The sequence below is a fragment of the Pholis gunnellus genome (assembly GCF_910591455.1).
Source record: "Pholis gunnellus genome assembly, chromosome: 19".
Classification (NCBI taxonomy): Eukaryota; Metazoa; Chordata; class Actinopteri; order Perciformes; family Pholidae; genus Pholis; species Pholis gunnellus.
This window is the reverse complement of record NC_136546.1, coordinates 19,809,041-19,834,462: the sequence shown is the minus strand read 5'-3', so window position 1 is coordinate 19,834,462 and position 25,422 is coordinate 19,809,041. Positions and strand designations below refer to the sequence as shown.

The following is a 25,422-nucleotide window of genomic DNA, read 5'->3' as shown; positions in this document are numbered from 1 at the left end:
TGCTGTGCATTGTACTGAATGAGTTGAGGGAGGAGGAGGGGGGGGGGTTCAAAGTCATTGTTTCTTTCTTCCTCCCCTACCTTTCTTTGTCTCTCTCTCTCTCTCTCTCACTCTTTCATCCCCCCCCCTCCCCTCTCTCTCTCTCTCTCTGGAGGATGTCACCATGGCGACAGCACCGTGCGGATGCTGCAGTATGAGGACCAGGAGGGATGCAGCCTGTCTCCCATGGCAACCGCTAGTATAGGATGTGAACATTACCCCTCCCCCCCCCCCCCTCCCTCCCTCCCTCTCTCTCCCCCTCTTCGTCTCACCGCCACCGCCCAATCTCTTATACATACACACCTAACCACACACACCTCGATTTAATTATCACACTGCAGCTGATGTTTCTGTCGCCTCACTCTCCTCATGTGACGCCACGTTTTATTTTTATTTTTTAAAACGTGATGATATTTAAATAAGTTAATAATTAAAATGTCTCCTTTTCATTAATGAAGAAGTGAAGAGTTTGTTAGAAAATGGGATAAATTAAATCTTATGTTTCAGCGGTCGACCACGACTACGCCGTCGCAGAAGAACACACACCGGTCTCTCTGATTGGCTGACAGGTATCGGCCTCCAGCTTCGTTCTGGTCTAAATAAGTGCTCGAGGTATATTAAACTGTCAGGTAGCCATAGCAACAGCACTGATGCTTCACCCTTTACGACATCAAAGTGGATTTAAACACAGATTCTCCTCGTAGCGTCGGTAAGATGACAACGTAGGAGACAATATTGAAATGTAGGTGTCTATGTAGAGACAATAATGAACTCCAGGTGTCCACATAGAGGCACAAATGGACTCCAGGTGTCTACATGGGGACAAAAGTTAACTCCAGGTGTCCTTGTAGAGACAATAATGGACTCCAGGTGTCTACATGGAGACAAAAATTAACTCTAGGTGTCTGAGTAAAGACAATAATGGACTGCAGGTGTCCTTATAGAGACAATAATGCACTCCAGGTGTCCATGTCGAGACAATAATGCACTCCAGGTGTCTGAGTAAAGATACTAATAGACTCCAGGTGTCCTTGTAGAGACATTAATGGACTGCAGGTGTCCTTATAGAGACATTAATGGACTGCAGGTGTCTACATGGAGACAAAAATGAACTCCAGGTGTCCACATAAAGACAGTAATGCACTGCAGGTGTCCCTGTAGAGACTTTACACAGAGACTAAAAAGAACTCCAGGTGTCCACGTAAAGACAATAATGTACTCTAGGTGTCCTCGTAGAGACAATTATAGACTATAGACAGCCCTGTAGAGGAAACAATGGACTGCAGGTGTCCTCGTACACACAGAAATGGACGACAGGTGTCCTTGTAGAGACAGTAGTGGAGCTCCAGGTGTCGTAGGCTAAATTGGGCTAACAAAGCGCTTTCAGCTTCAACTAAGTCTAAAAGAAACACAATAAATGGACGTCACTGGCCTAACGACATGAAGTCTGCAAACAACCCATAATGCAACATTTCCTGCAGAAGCTGGATATTCAAAAAGAACATCAGGGTTCCTCAAACATGATGCACTGTCTCAAACAAAAGGATATTTAGTTCATATTTGAGCCGAGGTCTTCGTACCAAAACCAATAAGTTATCGATCGATTATACACTCTGTGTAATAAGTGTCGGTGCACCATATCAGACTGCAGAGGATCAGTCTAGAAAGAAGAGAAAATGTGATGTGTGACTCCCCCCCTCCCCCTCTCTCTCTTGCTCTCTCCCTCTCTCTCTCCCTCCACATAATTACCATGCATAGTCTCTCGCCCTTGTCTGCAGCATTCCCTCGTTTCTGATCTGCTTTAATTACCACCAGAATTTTAATTGGCGGGAGACAGCAAGGTGGCTGAGGTCACACACACACACACACACACACACACACACACACACACACACACACACACACACAACCTATAAGGTAAAAGATGGAGGGTTCATTTGAGGAGATGTGTGTGTGCGTTCTCTCGCAGGAATATACGATGCAGTGTTATACGGTGAATGAAAATGATGTAACCACAGTTTCTAGTTATTTATCTGCATATCTGACATATCAAGTGAACACATTAATGTAATTGATTTTTTTCCCGACGAAACGGAAACACCGATATACAGGTCGTATAAGAAAACGAGTGAATGAGATGAAAAATTATAATTGAAGTCTTTTCCTGAAGCGATAGTATTCTCATACACAATGTTCTTATTAATATGATGACAATTCATATATTTTCCTCCTTTTTAATTCATATTTATTGACGTGACAACTGAAAAAAATAACGGATGTGACAATGAGATGAAGAGTGATGTCATGTGGCGTTCCACAGGGCTCAATCCGAGGCCCTCGATCATTTCCAGCAACTTAAAATCTAATTCTTTAAGAAGCATCCGTGTCTGCAAATATGAAGATGATACTTAACTATATGTTGCACTATGTACTGTAATTATGGTAACTGGTATTTAGTTTATTGGATGTATCTGGAAAATATTAGTTTAAAGCAAAACTTGAAATTACACCTGGTTTATTTTTGCATTTCTTAGTTAGCTATTGGTAACCCTAATTATTTAATGTTTCAGGCTTCACCTTCCAAGACGTAATGTTATGCAACAGCGTTTAAAAAAAATACTATTTTTACTATATTTATTTTCCATTGTTGTTAGCCATGTTAGCAATGTGGCTCTAATGTCAGGCTGTCACTTGGTTGCTGAAAACATTTTTGGACGAATTGTGAGATTTGGTTCATATATTCACGGCCCCCAGAGGATGAATCCTACTGACTTTGATGGTCGACTGACTTGTCTTCGAGCGCCATCTTTTTAATTTCTCCAATACTCCAAAATGAACGACTTTCCTATCAGCCTCAGCTACAGTTTGTGTTTATTGCTAATTAGCGACGTAACACGATACAGGAAGACGGTGAACATAGTCACTATTAGACCTGCTAAACATTAGCATTCAGCTCAAAGCACCACTGAGGCTTTCCTTTTGTTGCTGGCCGTTGCACTTTTTTGTTGATTATTATTTATTTTGTGGATAATTAGCTCGTTGTGGTGGTTGCTGCTGTAAGTCCCAAGCTCTACCTCTAAATGTGAAAATATTATAAAGAGTTTGCGGCGCTTTACTGCCTTTAGTAAAGTTGAGTTCATCTCAGAAATAACTGGTTGATAATCCATATGGAAGCAGTTCAGTAGCCGGATGACATTAATGGAAAGATTGACAGTAAAAGAAAAAAGTAATTGTAAAGCGTTTAAATGTTTTATTTTATTTCGTGAGGCGAACGCAGCGGCTTCAGTCAGAAAAGCAGCGTCACCTCCTCCAACTTGCCCTCCAAACACAAAATAATCTCTTTCATATGGAAATAGACTAATTGATTTCCTAAAATCCACATTAAAGCCGTGTATAATTGTGCTTGCTGTTTTAGAGCAATTAAAGCAGAATTTTCCCAACAGTTAATGACTATTATGGGATTTGCGTAATTGAGGCCCTGGTTGAATAAGCTTTGGGGTTTTTTTTTTTTTTTAGAGGCTGATTCTCCTCCTCAGCGACGACGAGTCGAAATCCACTGCAGTGTCTGAACACATGGTCCACATCAGAGTCCTGGTCTTTCCCTCTGAAGACCCTCCTGATTATAACAACATACTACATCAGACTCCGCCCTTTTTTTTGACAATGCATACGCAGAAAGGCATTTTTTAAAATCTAGAAAACATCACTACAGAATGACATTTTATTTATTCAAGTTTGTGACAACTTGGATCAGTTCCCTACGTAGTAAAACAGAAGTTAAAATTCAAGTCCCATGTATTCTTTAAGGCCTCCGTGTGGGTGGCTGATACTTGCTGTTTGAAGCTAATAGAAACATCAAAGTCGTAACATTGTTATGTTTCTATATTAATACTTTTTGATCTTGACAGTAATGAGCCTTATTTACTCGTGAAATAAGTATTTAGAGGTCATAAATAAGTGTTGAAATCACAAATCTTGTCTCAGACAAAGGAAACTCTGGATTTGATCTGAAGACCGGTCAAGAGCACAACTGTGGGAATATCCCTCAATTCCCAGTGCATTGTCTGATTTATGTGTTAACATCATTACTGTGCTCAAAGGAAAAATAAAAAATTCCCATACTTAAAATTCACCTCTAAAGCGTTTTGATTACTTTATCAAGACATTTCTCATCGACATGTAACCCCTCAGAGTCTTGGTCTTCGGTCTTGATCGTGGCTCGGTCGCGGTTTAGGGGCTCTTGACTACAAAACTGCTTCATGGTGCAAAAGACTACTACAAAACTACTTAAACCTTATTTGTTAAAACCGTAGGCTGTAAATGAGAAGTCGTGACTTCACCCATTGGTTTACGTACTGATGTTATGAAGCCTCGAGTTCGGCCATTTCGCCGTCACCATCTTGGATTACAACTGTCACCATGTTGGTTTTTTGCAAACAATAAATGGCAGTTACCATATTTTGGAATGCAGTCTGTGTGACTCTAAATGGACCATCATTTACTAAATGAACATCATGCTGTATTGAAGAAGACTTGAAACTAGAGATTGAGACCATAAACTCATGTTTACAATGTTTACTGAGGTAATAAATCAAGAGAGAAGTAGAGTCATTTTCTCATAGACTTCTATACAACCAGAGGAGTCGCCCCCTGGTGGACATTAGAGAGAATGCAGCTTTAAGACACTTCCACATCGGCTTCACTCGTCAGAACCGGAGGTTGCGGCCTGATTTAAACACTGTAGAAATCTCTGGCTAATTGATTGGCTAATGTCTCAGCTAACATTTTGTAGTAAATAATTAACATAAAATTATTGCAATTAACTCCTGCAGCTGTAACTGAACACGGGGTCCGCTGTAATATCCCTATTGGGACTCATATTTTGGGAGCTTTTTGTGAAGTAAGTTTCCTTTTGTACGAATTCCCAAAATAGTGCACTGCAAATTTGGTGCAGCACATGGCGTGTATAGCAGAAATTATTCATCAGAGGAAGACAATTTATGTTCTGATATGAATAAATATAGCAGATGATCAAGCGAGCCGACCAAGTTGGCTAGTTTAGGCACACTCGTCCTTTGTTCTGGCTCCGAAGGATCCAATGTGAGCCCACTCTGGCCTGTATGTGGCTCAGTGTGCAGACTCATTTGACCTGAGAATCGTCTCCTGTTAGCAGCAGGAAGAAAAGCTTTGGGGCCGCGAAGATCAAATAGTTAGTGAGAGAACAAAGATGGCTACTGATCGTGTTTGTGCCCTCTGTCTCTCCTCAGCGTGTACGGCTGCCCGCTGGCCAAGAAGAGGAAGGCTCTGGAAAAACAACCACTGGAGCCGGCTGCCAAGAGGAGGCCTTTCCTCGCCTCCTGCACAGGTGTGGAGGAGGAGGAGGACGCCGGCGCCTACGCCAGCTACAAGAATGAAGCCATTGGGGTGGGGGGGGCAGGGAAGGAGCAGGGGGAGGTAGTAGAGGAGGACGAGGAGGAAGAGGAGGCGGAGAGAGAAGGAGATGAAGACGTGGAGGACGAGTTCTCGGAGGACAACGAGGAGCAGGGGGAGGAGGAAGAGGAGGAGGAGGATGACGAGGAGGAGGTAGAGGTGGGGAGAGCGAATACGACAATGGGAGGACAGCGGGCGGAGGACGAGGAGGAGGAGGAGGAAGAGGAGGAGGAGGAGGGGATGTATGAGGAGGAGGAAGAAGTGGAGGATGGTGATGATGAGGAGGAGCAGGAGGATGATGGAGAGGAAGACGAGGAGGACGACGAGGAGGCGCAGCATCGTCAGCATGGTGAGTTTCCTGATTCCCTATTCCTGCATCTTGAAATGTTTTTCTCTGTGGTCGTTTGTCCTCAAATGGGTTTAAAACATCTTTTGACCCAAACCGTTTGTTTGATTGTATCCATTCATAAGTAAAACAAACTGTGGTCAGTGCTAAACTAAATATACGTCATTTCCTGTGACTGCTTCAGAATAAAAGCCCCGTATTTAACTGGTTAAATGCTGGATTAGATGCTTTCCTCGTGTCCTGCGACTCCCTTGTGCGCACAGTAAGTACACCACAACCACAAGACTGGTGTTCGACACCGTGTTGTGATTTTATGGTCGTGGTTTAGTTGCCTAATTCTAAACTGTTCATGGTTTTGTTACCTCAACCTAAATGTAAGTAGTTATTTTAAGGCCAGCCATGATGTTTTCTTGTAACCTAACGAAGTGGTTTTGTTGCCTAAACCAAACTTTTGTTTTTAATTTAAAGTCTTCCAGAAAAAACGTCCTGAACGACACGGAAAAAAGATATTATAGATTGTATTTGACTATTTCACGAACTGCCGTGAGACTGTGTTGGATAGACCAACACAGCATTACAGCCGTTATTCACACCGCCACCAGAGGTCACTTTAGGAAACGTAAGGTCATAGGTCAAGTTTTTGAGCAGATTCTTTTTTTGGGGAGGACATTTTCTGAGTCTTGTCGTGTTCGAAGCCAATTATCTCGGGACAACTTGCATCTCGATCTGCAAGAGTCCCATCATGTTTGAGTCCACGTGGAAATCACAAAGCTAAAACTTAATAAAACACAGATGAACACAGGACCGTTGCCCGTCGCTCCGGGTCAAACCGGTGTCCAGTCTGGGTTTGCATTGTATTCTTGATCTGCAGTGGGAGATGAGAAAGCGATGAGAGCTGCTGAGCCGAATCTGTGGTCGACCAGATGCTCCGCGCTCTCCTTCTCGCCACGAATTCCCTCGATCACCCCCCCCCACCCCCACAACACCCCCCTTGTCCTCAATCGCTTCTGACAGCGCTTCACGAATAATCGGGAGAGGAGCTCTGCTGAGTTATTAACTCCCACCCTCCGCTCCCCTCCCCGTCCCCGTTTGCCTCCTCGTCTCGGCGGACGTGTCACATGCGCTCTGCCTCGGCTTCTCCTCCTGAGAATATTTATGGCTCCCGAATCGGAGCACCTCGCACGCCTCCCTTTTTCAATTTCCCTGCTCTCATTCGCCGTCTCTGTCCCCAAAATCAACAGCGAGGCTTAGCGGGGAGAGCGGCGCTGCTTCAGCACAGCTCTGCACAGCTCTGGGTTGTGTGTTTTATGTGAGTAAACAGTGGATCATAATTGGGAGGGATGCTGCTAATGTATTCAGGAGTATATGAGAAGAAAACTGGGTTCATCAGCATTGCTGAGTTTATTAGAGGATGTAAAAGCTTCCTTTCCTTTTCATCTGCAGGATTATTATTCTGTAACTGAACATATAGTTATATTATCTACAAAATGAATCCATTTGCTCTTTTATTTTTGACCAATTACCTTCTGTTTATGTAGTTTATGGTGCGAGATACTGGGGGCGAAACTAGCCGTGACGTGAGATTGGGTTTTTGTACCAGGATGTCTGAGAGGTTTCTTTCTTTCTTTTCCTGACAGTAGAGAACCACTACAAACCCGGCGGACAATCAAAGCTCCTTTCGATTCAGAAGGACAACAACAACAACCACAGCTGCACCATCAACGCCGGCAACGGCACCGGAGAGGATTACGAGAACTACGACGAGCTGGTCGCCAAGTCGCTGCTCAACCTGGGGAAGATCGCGGAAGACGCCGCCTACCAGGCCACGACCGAGTCCGAGATGAACAGCAACTCGTCCAACAGCGGCGGGGAAGACGAGGACGACGAGGAGTACGACGGCAGCGTTCACGGCGACCGGAAGGGCGAGCTGAGCGTGGACCTGGACAGCGACGTGGTCCGGGAGACGGTGGATTCCCTGAAGCTCCTGGCGCAGGGACACGGCGCCATGCTGCCCGAGGACGGCTACCCGGAAGGCGTCATGATGGACCACGTCGGCCAAGCCAACGGGCGGCCCGGCATCGGGGTGAGAGTTCAGGCGGAGGAGAGCGAGGAGGAGGTGTGCCTCAGCAGCCTGGAATGTCTGAGGAACCAATGCTTCGATCTGGCTCGGAAGCTGAGCGAGACGCAGACGTGCGATCGCCCCGCCCTCCACGCGCTCCACCACCAACTCCAGATCCCAACGGACCATCAGATGGTGCATCACCTGAACAGGTTCGTCATCTCTAAAGAGCCTTTTGATCATGTTGTTGTTTATTCCACATACCCATATTTCCATCTACCTTTGTGCCATATGAAAGGCTCTGCAGGTAGATTAAAGCATTATTTATGCTTATGACCCATATTAGCATAATTACCATTGACATTTCAGGGACTCGTTGGGTTGGCTTTGAAGGGAGGCAAAGGTACTGTGTGAGATGAAAGGGACGAGTGCATGACGGTAGTCAGAAAACAACAGGATGTTAGTTATTGGATGATTTGGACCCCTTCATGGAGACAAAACACTCTAAAGCGGCAACATCTGCTTCTGCAGAGTGAAGCTATTGCGGAAGTGTCTTAAAACCTGCATTCTCTCTAGTGTCCACCAGGGGGCGACTCCTCTGGTTGTATAGAAGTCTATGAGAAAATGACTCTACTTCTCTCTTGATTTATTACCTCAGTAAACATTGTAAACATGAGTTTATGGTCTCAATCTCTAGTTTCAAGTCTTCTTCAATACAGCATGATGTTCATTTAGTAAATGATGGTCCATTTAGAGTCAAACAGACCATAAAGCAGGGGATGCTTTAGGGGCGGGGCTACAGGGTGATTGACAGGTCGCTGTCACGCCGGCGAAATCGCCAAACTCAAGACTTCATAACATCGATCCACAAACCGATGGGTGACGTCACATTGAACTTCTTATATACAGTACAGTCTACGCTAAAACCCTAAAGCTTAGTTTATACTCGCCGTAGTGAAGCCGATGCGAGGTGCCCGCGCCAGAAAATAACGTAGTCGAGGTCACGTCGTTTTGGTCGTGCACCTCTGAAATTTCTGTAACTCGATTACGTGACTGTCACAAATAGTTCGCTGATAGAAATACTATTTACATGTCTAAGGATTATACAAAGTAGGACAATTTGTTTTTAGATGCTTTAGAAACAGGAGGTCTGAATCTTCATTTGAGTAAATATTTTGCAGCCAAATCAAATAGTTTACAGGATATTCAACCTTCGTTTCTTTATAATACTTTTAATACTTAATTTCTTTCTTTACAGGGCTTGTACAAAGGCAATACAGTAGTCCATGACAATGCGATATGAGTTTACACATAATTACAATTCTTCCTTGGCGTTGTGGAGGTTGGTTCGTGCCGTTTACACTCGTTGTCTTTTTGATTCTTCACAGTTCATTTTGTTCGTACGCCCTCTGGTGTTTCTGAGAATAATGCAACGAACTGCGCGTTGATCATAAATCCCTCTGTGCATGCTGGGAGCTCGCACGCCATCTGTGGAGACTCGTGCTTACGGTGCCAAGTGCGAGTATAAACAAAAGCTTAATTATTGCTGCTTAGAAATCATAGAAAAAAAAGATGCTCCTTCAGACCTTTCCTGGGAATCGTCAGTTGTTTCCTTCAGTATCAAAGTAATCCGGTGATAGTTGTCTTCATGGGTTCACTGCAAACAGGAACTGTTAACTTAAAATGGCTTCAGTTTGTCAAAATCTGAACAATTATAGGCAAAAAAGGCCTCTTTCATTACAACTTTATACTTTGTTGGTTGCGTTGGTTTGCCTCTCTCTCTTTACTTGGGGAAAAGGTTGTATTCAGGATTCAAGAGGTCTTGTATCCCCCAAAGTTATCAACTGTAGATTTGTGATGAATCATGTTAAAGTTTGATGTAAAAAAAACGAAAGTGAAGACTCAGCTTTTATTGAAATATATTTGCTGGAGGGCCAGATCTGGCCCAGGGGTCTATTGCTTTAGAGGAACAAAAGAAGTTAAAGTTAATGAGCTTTTGTGTGTTGCAAATTGACATTGAGAGTAATTTCAGACAACAAAGCAAATGGTTGATCTTCCTCAGACCACCTCAACTTTCACTGTCACTCGCTGGCGGCCATTTTTTTCCAGGTACGACAGCTGCCAGCAGAGCGCACAGGAGGAGCACAGGTCTCTGGAGCGCAGCTACTCCGACATGGTGAACCTGATGAAGCTGGAGGAGCAGCTGAGCCCGGGGTCCAGAGGTTATCCGACCAGCTGCAGCCAGGAGGGCGACGAGGACACCACGTCGGTGGCCTCCGACCGCTCGGACGAGACCTTCGACATGGCCAAGGGGAACCTGTCGCTGCTGGAGAAGGCCATCGCCCTGGAGTCGGAGAGGGCGAAGGTCATGAGGGACCGCATGGCCTCGGAGCACTCGTTGCCCCGTCGGGACCACCATCACCACCGAGGCCACGGCGAGCACAGCTCCAGGCTGAGCTGCGCCGGCGAGGAGCGCAAGTCCAGGATGCACCACGACGGGTTGAAGAGGGCGTACTACCCTAAAGGTAGGCAGCCAAAAACATCCACACACTGACCCTGACGGTGTCATCACAGATCTGCAAAGATGTACGTATGTTTGTTTGTGGGGAGTTTTGTCTCCAGTGTGTCTTCATTCACTTGGTCCTACCCTCAGATATTTTACATCTGTGAAAGAAAAACTGTTGTCTGGGAGCTTTTGTTTTTTTCATGCCAGGACTATTTTTACCACGGCGGCTGGACTTCCAGAGGCAAATTTAGTTCAGCCAGTCAGTCAGTGTGTGTAGCTCTGCACCATCAAACTACATCGGTGTTCGCTGCACCTGAACAAAAAATGTTTACGGCAATTGTAAAATAAACGTGAAGAGGTAAAAGGAAGTAATATACTCGACGTGCAACAGAACAGAAAAGGTCCCGCTGTCAGAGAACAAAGTTGTTTTTATGTTTTTATCATCTAACAAATATTCCTTTGCCTTCCCAAAGTCATCGTCCCATCATGTTTCCTCTCCAAATTCTGCCAATTCTGCAGCACCTCTTTGCATCATGTGTGACCTGAATCTGCTTTTCCCTCCAAAAGATCTGACCCCAGGTCAGCAAGGAGGAAGTTTATCTTGTCTGCCTAACTTATTGTAATCCTCAACACTGCAGCAAAGCCGCAGGCTATCAGTGCTGTAGCAGGAAAATAAAACACATAACTGTAACTTTAATGTTTGTCCCCCCCCCCCCAGATTGGACCATTTCTGTGCACATCGGTTGAGGTTTCTGACCCCTTGGCTCTTAAAACCTGTTAAAATCCCATCGTGTTATTTCAGAAATGTTGCACATGGCTGCCGTTGAGATAATGGGCGCTCATTTTCAGCATTCAGGAGCAAAACAGTTTCTTTTTTTTTCCGCCTCTGACAGCAGCTTATGTTGTTAAAATAGGCCGGTGTGGGAACATCAGACGGCCGGCTTGTCAGGCATGAGTAATGGCAATCTGCGCGGCCTGTTAGGAGAGCAAATCCATCTGTGGGACGCTATCTGCGGCCTATTTCTCTAAATCCACTCAAATACGACCCCCTTTTCCCAGCGGCGTTGGAGTCGGAGCTGTGCGGTTATCAGCCTCACGTTGGCTTCAGACGGCTTCATTAGCACAGAGGAAGTTTTTTATTAGTCCACAGGAAAAGCTTTCATTGTGATCAAAGAATCTCAACAGGGACGTTAAACTCATTCCAGGTGTCAATTTTCTGGCCCAAAGAGGACTTTGTTGCTGCTGATTCTCCGCCCAAAATCAACCCCAACGATGCACCGTTACTAAAGCCTTCCCGACAAATGTCCCTTTTCAAGGCGACACAGCAGCTGCAGTGTCTAAAATATGTCGATCTAATCGTATCTCTGTCACGGTAGCTACGTATGAAGATGACATACCCGTTTCTAATCCTGCACACAAAGCTCAGATTGGTCAATTGCTTCTCCAACCATCTCAAACAGCCATCAATGGGAACAACATCAGACCTAAAGTCAGACTATGGGACCTTATTTTGGAAGAAAATATCCGGAAAGAGAGAAATCCTGTTTGATTTGTACCATGAATTACACATATGATGTTTGTAAATTTAAAAGATAATTTTGCAAGTCGAGAAAGTCTCATTATGTCATAAAACTGTTTTAAGTAAAAGATTATGAAAAATACGAAATTGGCAAGAGTGCAAAACCAAAAGTCTCGTAAGTGACGTCTCTCTGAGTCTGTGACGTCTGTGTGTTCTCAAACCAAACCGAAATGATGCTACGACAAACAGACTGTCTCGAAGAGCACCGTTGTCTTTGTTATTGACGAACATCATGAGTGTAATTCATTGCACAATCATAGACTGTACATAAGACATGGACGTAGTCATCGTGACGTCACCTGTTGATGTTTTGAAGCCACAGTTTCCGTGATTTTCGCCGTCGCCAATTTGGCTTTTTGCAACCGATAATCAGAAGTAGATGTAGAGTCGCAGCATACGGCTACGGTAGCGGCAGCGACCTGTCAATCACAGTGAGCTCCGCCCTAAAGCACCGATCACCTGTTTGACTCACCTCATCTCTCTGTCCTCTGCAGACTCTTCCAGGGGGGAGAAGAAGGAGAGCAAGTGTCCGACGCCGGGCTGCGACGGCACCGGTCACGTGACGGGTCTGTACCCGCACCACCGCAGCCTGTCCGGGTGTCCTCACAAAGACCGGGTCCCGCCTGAGAGTAGGTCCATCTCTGCCTGGATGTTATGTTACAAAGCCAGCTTTAAACAGGAACAACAATAACAGTCCCGACAAGTCATTTCGGCTCGATGAGTTCTTCAGTCTGGTGTTTCATCGTTTCTCAGAGGTGGAGCAACATCGTATCGGTTGAGTTGAACCTCAGCTCGGGAGCTTAAAACCCCCAAATGTTGTGTTCTCTGTCAAAGTTGGCGAACATACAAAAATGAAATGGCAAAGAAGGAACAGTGGCATGATAAACACAAGCTTTAAGGCTACAACTACTAACTTTTTGGACATTCTACACGTTTGATCGGTTAGATTCTCCACAATTCAATCGTTTAGTTCATTTTATTGAAACCATGAGCACCAAAGTATCATTTATTCTGATTTACTGACATGTTGAACAAGAAAAATCCTCGATTATTTACATTCCTTTAGTCCGTTAGGCTCCTCCGATCAAAAGAATCAAAACGTGTTTTCATAAAAACGTATATACGTATATCCGCTAATGTCGTTCATCAAACGAAGACCGAACGATGAAGAGTGTTTACTGTCTCGGAGCTGAATCAAACTAATGATTCGTAAATATTATTTTATTCGATAGCCTTATTAAACATACAATTAATATTTATACTGGTTAGAATAAACAATCTAGTCGTATTTGCCATGTTTGCTGAGAAATTAAAGGCATATAATTGCTGCATTCGAGGTCCTATTGTTCAGGTCGTAATTACAAGCAACTGAGATAGAAAATCTTTCAGTTATAATTCCCGGTTTTATACTTTGTGTATTTCTATATTTCCCCATTTACTGAAAACACAGCACAGAACTTTGTCAGAGTCCAAATGTCTCCGAACCCACCGTCACAAAATACAATCAGATATGAACTTACGTTCAGTTGGTTGAGCGAATAAAAAGGAGTTTAGCACCGTTTGCTCTTTATCTGGCGTGAAGTCTAGCAAAGGGGGGGTCACTACGATATGTTGGAGTTTCCAAACTCCCCAGTTTGCTTGAACGCAGCGTAAACGATGCCGCTCATTACTGTGGTTCTTCAGCTCCAACGCTTTAGGTTTAATTAAAACCACAATCAGATTCTTCTTTGCCTCTGAGAAATGTTTGTCAAATCTAAAACCATTATCTTTCTTTTAATTTTGCATCAAAACTAAATTAACTATCTGTTCTGTGTCCTTTAATGTTCAAAGACAAAATGGATTCCCGTACAGGCAGCATCAGCGCTGCGACACATTCATGACTCTGAAGTTTATTTACTCTCATTTTCTTCAAATAAGATTGAAAGAATTACGTGAAATGACTTGTTGGACGGGTTGTGCAGCGGTGAACGTTGGACAGTGTCGGCATGTCTGCTGTCCACCATCATGCATTCGTCCTGCATGAATCCACATTTGTGTTTTCTGTTTGACTTGATAAAAGCTGAGCTGAGGATTTATTGCTCATTTATGAATTAATAATTTGTTATAATCCAGAGTTTTATCTGCAGTCGTGTGACAAAACACATTCAGACTGCTGGTGATTTGATTTGTTTCTGCACATAATGCTCTTAAAAGTTGGTCGTCTTCAAAGAGAGTTTTCTTTTTCTTTTTTTTGTTGCTTTAGCTTTTGTGTCCTCCTTTGCTTCCTTTTCTCCCTCCTCATCACACCTGCCTGATGTCTGGTTTCGGTATCTGTGTTGCTGGTGTAACGTGAGCTGCATGAACAAATCAGTTTGATCCACTGGCTGCAAAAAAAACCCTAAAAACAACCTGCATGAGGAAAAACCTGCAAACCTGCTTTAATCACACGCACTGAACTGGTGATGTGTGACGTTAGATCAGGTAAAAACCTGGACGTCACACCTACAAAATGTAATAACATGAAGAAAAACAATACAACAAGTAGCACTTTTGTTGAGATATATAACGAAAGATATGAGTTATGTTTTCTTTTCGGTCTTTTCAGCAAAGACTTGATATTTATTTTATTTATTTCAAGTTAACTTTCAGAACTTCTATTTCTAAGCCAAAAAAATACAACTTAGATTTCTCAGAAGCTAAATATTGTTCCCATAATCAAGTTTAGGGTTAAATTTACATCAAGTTTTACAAAACACGTCCAGTCCAAACTATTCCAGTGTTTTCATCAAGAGGGTGTGATTTTAGATTAATAGTAAATGATGCATTATGCTGTTTAGTGCATGTAAAACATGTACTGAAATGTGCAATATACCAGAAGAAATATAGAAAATAAGAATATATTTGTATAAAGGAATTGTCTTTGTGTGGAGACATCCATAAAACAACCCAACGTCTCCATACATGCACATCACACTGTCGACGGATAAACATGGAAACACATTTGGAAAACCTTTGTCGCAAAACAATAATGAGTTCTTCTTGGTGCTCACGTTGTTCCTTTACCATCTGCACAGTCGTCAGTAGATTTTAACAGTGCATGACAAACGCTCGCTTTCCAGTACGTTCATGAAATTTCATGAAACGAGCGCAAGCGATTAAAAATGCAAATGAGACGTGTTGTGTTTCCCCAGCAGGAAAGGATTACACAGAGAGACACATTCACCTCCAACTTAAACCAGTTATTCTGTGTTTCAAAACTTGTAAAGCACAGACTTCACTACCCGAGTGGACGGTTTGTTTGTGTGTTTATTTCCTCTTATCGACCGCAATCCTTTCACGCTGGAGTCGGTCACCGCGCTGAATATTCGTTGGCAGCGTTCGTGCTCGTCTTTGCAGCTGTAATCTGTTGTGCGGCCGTGATCTTGTGCATGCCGAACCGCCGCAGCTGAACGCCCGGGTAACTCTTCCTTGTCTGCTCCTAACCCTTCGCTGTCTTTCTCACCTTCTCCTGTCTGTCAAAGTCCTTGCCATGTATGAGAATGTTTTAAAGTGCCCCACTCCCGGCTGCTCTGGACGGGGTCATGTCAATAGCAACAGGAACTCGCACCGCAGGTGAGTTGAGCGGCCTTTCAGCCGGCGGCTGCAGAGCAAAATAAAGCAACCGCCGACATGTGAATGTGGCAGATTTTACAGCACAGAAGCTGTAAGTTTGTGTGTTGTTTTGATAGATGAAGTTTGAGACTGATTGGTAGACACGAGTTTATTTCGCAGACTGATTTAATGTGTAAGTAAAAAGAACAATTCCCTCACAAAACGCAGCATCATTCGGCTACCGGATTCCTCAGCAAGTCAAATTGCAATTATTTTAGGCTCTACATGACGGTTAATGACGCAGCATTTTTGTCTTTTTTCTTAAGCTTTTTAAAAATGTTTTCTACGCAGCAGAGACCGACGTTGACCGGCTCAAAACACGGCATCGTCTCAGGTCAACTGAGGAGAACCGCTCACAGGAAGCCTCTTGTGTTTGCTCGTTTTACATACAAACCTCAAATACAAGATCTTTGTGTTGTTGTTGTTGTTGTTTTTACCCACTAATGTTGCATTTATCTCCAACCTGATACCAAAAGGAATTTGCCACTTTTTCTCTCGTATGAAATGATCTCAGTTGCTGGAACATTCCCAGGTTCAGAAGCTGGTGGGAAGAAAAAAAAAAGAGGCTTTAATTTAAATGTTGCCATGTTTGAGCTAAAGGTGCGTCACATCAGCAGTTCAGCTGTTTAAGAGGCAGAGCAGATTATCACACACACACACACGCACACACACGCACACACACACACACACACACACATATGCATATTTTTGAATTATGTAAAGTGATTAGGATTCACACAAATTTTCTCACACATACCTAGAGCCTCAAATCACAGAAATGCACACAGTTTTATGCACACACACACACACACACACACACACACACACACACACACTCACAAATTAGCTCACAGACAGCTGCACACGTGCGCTGGCAGACAGAGAAGCACTCACACACACACACACACACACACACACACACACACACACACACACTGGCTCAGACGTGGCTGCAGGGTGTGTTATGTAGCACAGCTCCGCTGGGAGAGGAAACAAAGCAACGAGCTAGCTAGCGTAGCTACCGTTAGCTACCAGCTCACACGGCTTTCATGTCTGGCAGTCGCCATGGAAACGCCTTCATAGCAGCAGCAGCAGCCTCAGCAGCAGCAGCTGCTGCCGGGCTGATCTGTCACACAATGCTCACACGCTCCTATCAACCTTATAAATGTGTGTGTGTGTGTGTGTGTGTGTGTTTAACGGTATCTCATTCCTCCCGTGTATGAAGTGATTAGGAATGGCCCGGAGTGACAGGCAGAGGGAGACGCAGGACGTTTAAGTTTTAAACACAAACTGTTTCTCTTTTAGTCCAAAATTCACTGAAGAAAAAAACACATTAGAGACTCGTAAACCACTTCGTTTAGGACAAACTGTCGGGTTCGTTTGGTGGTCAAAATGCTTTTTCAGGAGATAAACCAACAGTCATGTACACGAGTTAACACGACAAGTTCTATTGTCACTTTATTTTAGGTTGTTGTTTTAAGTTTAGAAGGGATGCATGGCTTCTAGCCTTTGTTCCCGTTGGAGGTTCAATGAAACCTTGTGAACCTGAGGGGTTACACTCGACAAGGAGCCAATAAAAAAACTACAAATTTAGAAGGTGTTGGTAAACGGAAAGTGTTTTGATCGCAAACACGCCAAAGTCACATGAGAAAATAGTGTTTTGTGTGCTTCAGCCCTCAGCTGTCAGTCAACCAGTCGGTCAACAGGCAGTCAGGAAAATGGTAGACCAGTGCCTAACCAGTTAGTAACATGGTAGTTAATAAAGAGTCACCGCACCAGTCATTAGAACCAGTCAGTCAACGAACTAGTAAACTTGTCCGTATTGAACTGGTTAATAGTCAATTTATAAAACAGTCAGAAAGTCAACTAGTTGACCAGTTAGTCAGCTAGAAAACCAGTCAAACACACAGTCTGTAAACCAGTCAATCAACTAGTAAACCAGTCAGTCAGTCAGTGCATCAGTCACAAACCATCAGTCAGTAAACCATCATAAAGTAGGCCATACTCAATTCATAATTTATTGTGAACTGCTGTTCCTGACAGCTGAACCGGTCTTCAGCCAGATGCTGTGTGTGTGTGTGTGTGTGTGTGTGTGTGTGTGTGTGTGTGTGGACAGTACAGTATATGTAACCAGGCCGTGTGTTGTCTCCCCCCTCCTCCCTCCCTCCTCCAGTCTGTCCGGCTGTCCCATCGCTGCCGCGGACAAGATGGCGAAGGTCCACGAGAAGATCCTCCCGATTGAGAGCGGCAGTAAGACGTCCAATCAGACGTCAGACCGTGTCCTCAGGTAACGCCCACGCTGAGTTAGACCAACATTAAGATAACGTGTTTTAATAATAATAACAGCGTGTTTTTATCATAAAGAGCAACCTTTAATTGTCATGCATTGATGAGGGATGCTGAATGGTGCATTCAAATCTAAAGATATCCTATAAACACGAAGCCTGATTTGTCTTGTTCTTTGTCATTTTGGGTTAGCTATTTGACATTGCTGTGCATTACATTCACCATTTACTTTTAAATCAGGGATGCTGCATGGCGCAGTGGATTCCCCACACTTGTGAATCTTAATGAGATGGGGAAGCTCAATAGTACAGTAAAACGTCAAGGCCAAAAAGTGCCTCTCAAAAAGTTCTCAACAAAGCTTTGGTAAATGCTTCAAGATTACATTTTTGTGTGTCTCTTAAATGAAGGATGCCAAATGGTGCAATGAAGTCACCAGCACATTAACTCAACCTTTTTACTTTTCTGGGTTGTCTGGGAAGCCAACATGCATTCTGAAACAGCTTTCAGTTAAATATATGACCCATTCAGGTACACTACGGATGCCAAATTGTGCAAATAAAAGTTGATTTCTTAAACCAGGGATGACAAATTGTTCGTAGATAACCAGTAAGTAATGAAAAGGGGTACTTTTCTTGTAGCCGATTGGATAACTTTTTTTAATGTTTTGGTCATGCAGCTAAACCTGTAATTGTCATATTTGAATTAAGGATGCTGAATGGTGCATTGAAATGTAAGCAGACACCATTAATACAGCGCCTACCATTTTTGGTTGGGAAAACAGCAGTAGATTGTATTTAACAGTGTTAGTGAAATAAGGGACACCAAATGGTCCAGTAAAATTACCCCACTTGCGTTAGTGGGAAGCAGCTGTAGATCATACAAACTTTAATTAAGTGGGGAAGCACAATAGTGCAGAAACAAAGCACACTCTCAAAAAAATCCATAACATAAAAAGCTTTGGAAAATATCTTCACACGCATTTAAAAAAAACCTCTTCTTACATTTGTTGCCACTTAAATCAAGGATGCCAAATGGTTTCCTATTTCAGAAGATTTGCAACATTTTGTATGCATTTACTTATGTCACATGAAGCAGGCATGTCAAAATAATGCAGAGAAATGAGCAGTGTGCTAACATCCCCCTCCTGAGCCAGTGTGTTTCATCATGCAGATAAACCTTATTAATTAGGGAAGCCCAATGGCGCAGTCACATTTCCAGCATACAAATTGAACACAGCTTCTACTTTGTCTTGCTGATAGATAATCTTGGCTTTGGAAAACAGTGTTGATGTTGATTATATTTACACTTAAAGATGCTGAATGGCGCAGTAAAACAAAATCCCCCCTTCCGGTTTGCCTTTCAGGCCGATGTGTTTCGTCAAGCAGCTGGAGATTCCCCAGTACGGCTACAAAAACAACGTCCCCACCAGCACGCCGCGGTCCAACCTGGCCAAGGAGCTGGAAAAATACTCCAAGACCAGCTACGACTACAGCGGCTACGACGGCCAACACGGCGGCTACGGGAAGAGAGGCCCGGCAACCAAGTCCCACCACGGCCGAGACACCTCCCCGAAAGGATACGACGGTAAAGAAGAATCGTCATTTGGTTTATTTGTCTCCTTTGTTTAAAAAAAAAAGGAAGGTGTGGTGTTTTCTTTTCTGGCTTCCCGGCGGAAAGAAATATGTCACAGTGGGCGGCGACAGCACGCAGGTGCTGCATCTACAGCACAATACTGGAATTTAAATAAGTTAGAGAAGAAGAATAACAAGTGGTAATGAGAAGAAGCAGGTGTCTCTTCGTCATTATTCATCCTCACATTCAATCTTAATCACATTTTCATGTTTATTCATATGCCACATTCTCCACCTCTGGCAAACAAAAAAACATTTATTTGAATTTTTATTTATAAATTCAAAATGAGCATAAAAAAATAAATAAATCCTGTCGGTCTTTTAAGGGAATAAAACCTGCAAAATGATCCCAGTATGGAGGATTTCTTTTATTTTTTCCTGTTCTACAGAGAACATTTTGTACTTGACGACAAAACACACACACACACACTAACACACACTCACACATGCTCTGTATAGTCAGTGTATTCTCTTTGTTAGAGCGCTGAAAACGCCGGTGTTTTCCGCCTCTCCACATGGCTAGAGTGGGAAAAAAAAGCCGAGCAGAGTTATGGAAATGCCGAGCCAAGAGCCTTTGGATGGAGGTGATGGGAGGGATGGGAGGGAGGGAGGGAGGGAGGAGGTGCAGATGGAGGGATTGTGAAACGGGAGGGAGATAATGGAGGCGAGCCCGGTTTCTTTGGCTGGGAGCCATTAGTGAGACGCAGGCAAGAGAGGGAGGTTTTTTAGACGAGGTGTCTGTGCGCTCCCCTCCGTCACGACTCCTTCCCTCCCTCCCTCCCTCCCTCCCTCCCTCCTTTCCAGCATCCTTCCCTCCATCAGCATCGCTCCAGCCTGCCGAGCCCCGATTCACAATCGCACCATGCAGCACACAAAAAAATCGCTTTTTCTTTGTCCCTACAGCTGCCTCTATTTCCACCTCCCCCTGTTTTATTCCTCCTCTCGTCTGCTGTTATTCTATATTTGTTTTGTTTTCAACAAAATCACATAAACAGGACTTTTCCGACTCGTCTGTGGCTCGAAGCCCATTCGCTTCTACTTGAGACATAAATCTTCAATCATGTAGTTTGTAGTCCAGAATCCCCCCCCCCCCAAAAAATGTAGTTTTTAGCAAATGGAGGAAAAAGGTGCATTTGTTTGGGAACTATTTTCAGCATTTGGTGAGTATTTGTGGGATTGAGTCAACATAAACTAATGTGAGTGTGTTCATGGTGAAGGAGCATGTTCCCCAGTGTGGAACGGTTTACACCGACCTCAGAGTGATTTAAAGGATTTTTGGGATGAAACAAAACAACAAAAACGATCCGCATCGGCCAAAACAGATCATTAACGACTATCGGCGGCAAATAAAGCGTGATCGGGAGGATCTCCAACAGTTATATTTGCTCTTTCTTTTCTTTTTATCTTTTTTTATAATGCGTAAAACAATAAAACCAATAAAATAAATATTCCTAATGAGCCATTTACATGCAGCCGGTCATAGTTCGATTAATGTAAAACGACCTCGTCTCTCTTCCTCATCTTCATCACCAGTGAATCCCACAGTGACGTCGTTCTCTTCCGTTTGACGGGTCGATGTCCTAACATGTCGTTTATCACGTCAAAATATGTTTATTTGGGTCTCAATAAATATCAGTGTATAAATATCACCAGTCTCTCTGTTTCCCTTCATCGCTCTATTTTTTGCATATTTTTAAATGGAACAGACACTTTTTTTTTTTTGTACATTTTTCATCCATCTGCTGCACAGTTTGGCCGAACGCCAGCAACCAATCTAACAAATCAACCCTACGTGTGTGTGTGTGTGTGTGTGTGTGTGTGTGTGTGTGTGTGTGTGTGTGTGTGTGTGTGTGTGTGTGTGTGTGTGTGTGTGTGTGTGTGTGCAGCTAAGCGCTACTGTAAGACGTCGAGCCCGACCAGCAGTACGACCAGCAGCTACGCTCCCAGCAGCAGCAGCAGCCTGAGCTGTGGAGGAGGAGGAGGCGCTGGAGGAGGAGGAGGAGGAGGAGGAGGAGGAGGAGGTGTTGGTGGAGGAGGAGGAGGAGGAGGAGGAGGCGGAGGAAGCAGCGCCAGCAGCACCTGCAGTAAGAGCAGCTTCGACTACACCCACGACATGGAGGCGGCCCACATGGCGGCCACGGCCATCCTCAACCTGTCGACGAGGTGCCGGGAGCTCCCGCACGTTCTGGGAGGGAAACCCCAAGACCTGCTGACTCAGGTAATGTGAGGCGGCACGCATGAACACGTCACAGCCACACACACACACACACACACACTGGCAGGAACACACATCACACTGTGTTAATAAATTCAGGTTATTCTGTCAAATGAAGTATTAAAAATGAGACGGTAAAAGTTTGACTCGTGCTCATCGATGGATTCAGGTTTATTTATTCAAACTAGTTTAGTTGTTTTGAGCGTCTTTTCTAGCAGTGATGATGAAGATTGTAGCCAACAAAGCAATTGTTGAGATCTGGGAACAAAGATGAGTCAACAAACAGCAGCTGGAAAGGTTGTAGAAGACGAAGGCGAGCGACAACTGTCAACTTTGCGACTGTTTTCCTCCACGATGAGGGATTATTTCCAACACTTCATGGACGCACATTTGCTGTATGACCTCTAAATAACATCGTCTAGATAATCTGGATAAACTGTTTGTTTTTCCCCCCATGTTTCCAGATCTCAGCAGTCCACTTGGTGAGTACAAAGTTATTATTACTGATAGAAATGTGAAAATAAGACGTTTGGAATAAAGTGAGCCTCGTCCCTTTATTAAGGGGGATTTCATGCTGGTCTGTTTATCTGAATATGGGAGCAACTCAACTGAAACTTTGGCAAATATCAGCCGATAAACAACATTTCAAGAACCTCTTAGGCCACGTGAAGAGAGTTAACTGACTGATCGTGATGATGCCACGAAGAGACGTTAAACTTTTAAAGTTTGAAGTTGGGACGTGGAGTTTGAAAGACGTTTATATGACCACTTTAAAATGTCCTGCACCAAACCTCAGAACCACTTTCCTTTTGTTTCACCGCCACACCGGTGACCACGCGGTCTTTCCCCGCCTCTTTTCTGTCTCCACCAGAGTCCCGTCGGAGACCTGGACGACGGCGGCGCGGTGGACGTGGCCGGTCAGCCCGGCGGGCCGGAGGGCAGCGGGACGGTGTTGACCGCCCTGCAGCCGATGTCGCCCCAGCGGCAGGCTCTGCTCAGCAGCCGCTGCTACCAGCTGAGCGAGGCCGACTGCTGGGACCTGCCCGTCGACTACACCAAGATCAAACGCCTGGGGGACGAGGAGGACCACAAAGAGGTAACGGGAAGGTCCACCGCGTCGTCCTCGTGCAACTTATAGTTATTATACCCGGTGTGGGGAGTTTACCGTCTTTATACTTCCTGGTTCATGATTTTGAGGATCACATTCGAATTGATTTTGTCCACATTACAGCGCAGGGATTCTGTAGGTACAGCTGTGACCGCTGGATGAGAAAAGCCTTTTTTTAATCCAAAGTTCCTCAAACAGTTTGCAGATGAACACATTTGTTTACACTCACACACATGAACGGATTCTTCTTGTAATTATTTTACAAATCGGTTCAAACCGTTCGGATGTGGAGGCAGAGAAAATAGAATCACTTCACTGTAAACCTGAAACTTTTTGTTTGCAGATTAATGTCAGCGTACGCGTCGAATAAGTGAAATGAAAAAAGTTCAAATTGAATCATTTTTAGACCAAATTGAAGCTCTGAATGCATCTCAGGCTCCACACTCTGCCCTCACAGTCATGATTAAAGGCTTTAACCACCACATTTAATATTTAGGGAGCCTGTCCCCTAATCGTGCAAAATAAGGAGATAATTTGAAGCATGAAATTGAGAGATTTTAGGAACCCTGAGTTTATGTTAAAGGGCGCTCGCGTAGATTAAGAGATGATTTACGCTTTATGAGCGGTTTAAAGAGGGATGCTGGTCTTCTGACGCAGAGCAGAGAAGCAACGAGGAGAACTTGTGGACGCATTTTGTGAGGGCGTCATTTTTGCATCACTTTACATAGAAGAGAGAGAATTCTGTGAGTTTGGAAAGGTCTCGTATCTGCTCATGTAAAACTTCACCAACCAAAAAGGCACAGAACCGGCACGGAGCGACGGCGCTCGCCAGAGTCATACATCACCGCTCAGCTTTTGATGCTATTCCTCCTCACCCTGAGGCCGCTCAATAGAAATCATTGAAAACTAAGACAGAAGTCCAGAGACAAAGATAGGTGCTGTAAGAGAGAATATGTTGATTGAGCTTAAAGAACATTGATATCAGACAGTTTAAATGTCGGGCAGCGTGAAGCTAAATCCAATCAGATCCGTTTTCATCAAACTTCTGAGAATTACACCTAATGTTCACATGATGTTCATGATGTTCATTTAGTAAATGATGGTCCATTTAGAGTCAAACAGACCATAAAGCAGGGGATGCTTTAGGGGCGGGGCTACACAGTGATTGACAGGTCTCTACCAGAGACGTATACGGTGTCTCTACGTCACTCCTCCTCGGTCCAGATATGGTCACTTCCTGTTCACTGGTGGCAAAAACTAAAGATGCCGACGACAAAATCAGCAAACTCGAGGCTTTAAAAACGTCCACAAACAAAATGTTAGCTCAAAAAGATCCAGCGGGGAGTCAGGTCGGTCCCCCGGGATCAGACACTCGGTGCCGAAGTTTGCAGTGACTGAATTCAAGATGCTGCAGCTCAGCGAACTAAAAGTCTATTCCACTTTGGATTTGAACCCAGCAAACAAACAGACCAGTTACTGTAAACACACAGATGGCTGGACTATAAAACGTGAAGCCACGCTGAAGATTTTACGATACCAGTGTTATTTGTCTCTGAGTTTCAGCAGTTTGGTTGATTTTGGCGTATTCTCTCCCTGCTGTAAGTTAGCAGCTGGCTTCTTTTAATATTTATAGCCTCTGACTGTAGGCTTAGATTGCCCGGACCCATCAGAGGTGAAATGCTGCCCCCTGGTGGTTCCACGTAGGTGGCCAGATGTTACACGTTGCACCTTTAAAGAGCAAAACTCTTACGTGACCAACGTCTCCTCAGAGCTTTGTAGGAAGTCACTCCGTCGTTCACTCGTCCACTACTCACTGTATCATAAAGACTCAACAGCGAGTGAATTCAGATTTCAGGCACTTATCATTTACATCGTCACTGGAAAGACACTTAAATAAAATAGAAGAGACACAACCGGCTCCATTGTCAATACATTTAACGTTCTTACATTTCACTCAGCGATACGTTATTCTGCCAAAATATATGTGATTCTAGCAAGTAATAATAATGCTAATTGTGCATGTAATCTTCAAATAAAATTTAGGATTATTATCTTTAGAAAACCTCTGGAGCTTAAGGGCATTTCTTCAAGTCAAAATAAATGTGATGGCATTTATTTTTTTTGTTTGCGAGTAAAAGGAGTCTTACTTTTGTCTTTCACTTAAGTTTAAAGTTAAACTTTTAGCAGTTGGATAAATCGATGCACTCGTCCCTCCAGCGGGCTCAGTGCGCCCTCGTGTGGTGAAGAAGCTGCACTGCGTTCGGCTCAGACCCAGCAGCTCCCTGAATGAAACGCTCCAGGAGCTCCAGCGCGGTGCATTAAAATGCTGAATTACACCACTAATACATAAGTAAAACACGATAGATCCTCTGCACGCTGTAGAATCCTCCCAGATCTGATATCACACGGAGCAATCCATGCAGCAAATTGCTACACTTGCCTCGTTGGATTCGGCGCGCCGGAGTGAAAAGGTTTTTTAATCAGGAGAGTAATTGCGTTCGTTAATGAAGCACGACGTTGCAGAGCAGGCCGCAGCCTGGAGCTCGCCGGCTGATGGGATTTTTTTTCTCTCCAGACAGTCCTGAACGATTTC

At 44.0% G+C, this 25,422-nt stretch overlaps 1 protein-coding gene across 1 annotated transcript in view; it reads left to right on the top strand.

Moving 5' to 3' along the window:
• myt1la (myelin transcription factor 1-like, a) overlaps window positions 1-25,422 on the top strand; it is a gene marked incomplete at both ends in the record, with an annotated part of 48,624 nt that overhangs the window by 9,982 nt on the left and 13,220 nt on the right. Inside the window, 10 exons of the mRNA XM_079180749.1 lie at window positions 5,307-5,818; window positions 7,453-8,086; window positions 9,984-10,399; window positions 12,454-12,588; window positions 15,460-15,550; window positions 17,763-17,876; window positions 19,239-19,459; window positions 21,393-21,724; window positions 22,186-22,203; window positions 22,593-22,817. Coding sequence (XP_079036875.1) covers window positions 5,307-5,818; window positions 7,453-8,086; window positions 9,984-10,399; window positions 12,454-12,588; window positions 15,460-15,550; window positions 17,763-17,876; window positions 19,239-19,459; window positions 21,393-21,724; window positions 22,186-22,203; window positions 22,593-22,817 — 2,698 coding nt within the window. The remainder of the gene's footprint in view (window positions 1-5,306; window positions 5,819-7,452; window positions 8,087-9,983; window positions 10,400-12,453; window positions 12,589-15,459; window positions 15,551-17,762; window positions 17,877-19,238; window positions 19,460-21,392; window positions 21,725-22,185; window positions 22,204-22,592; window positions 22,818-25,422) is intronic.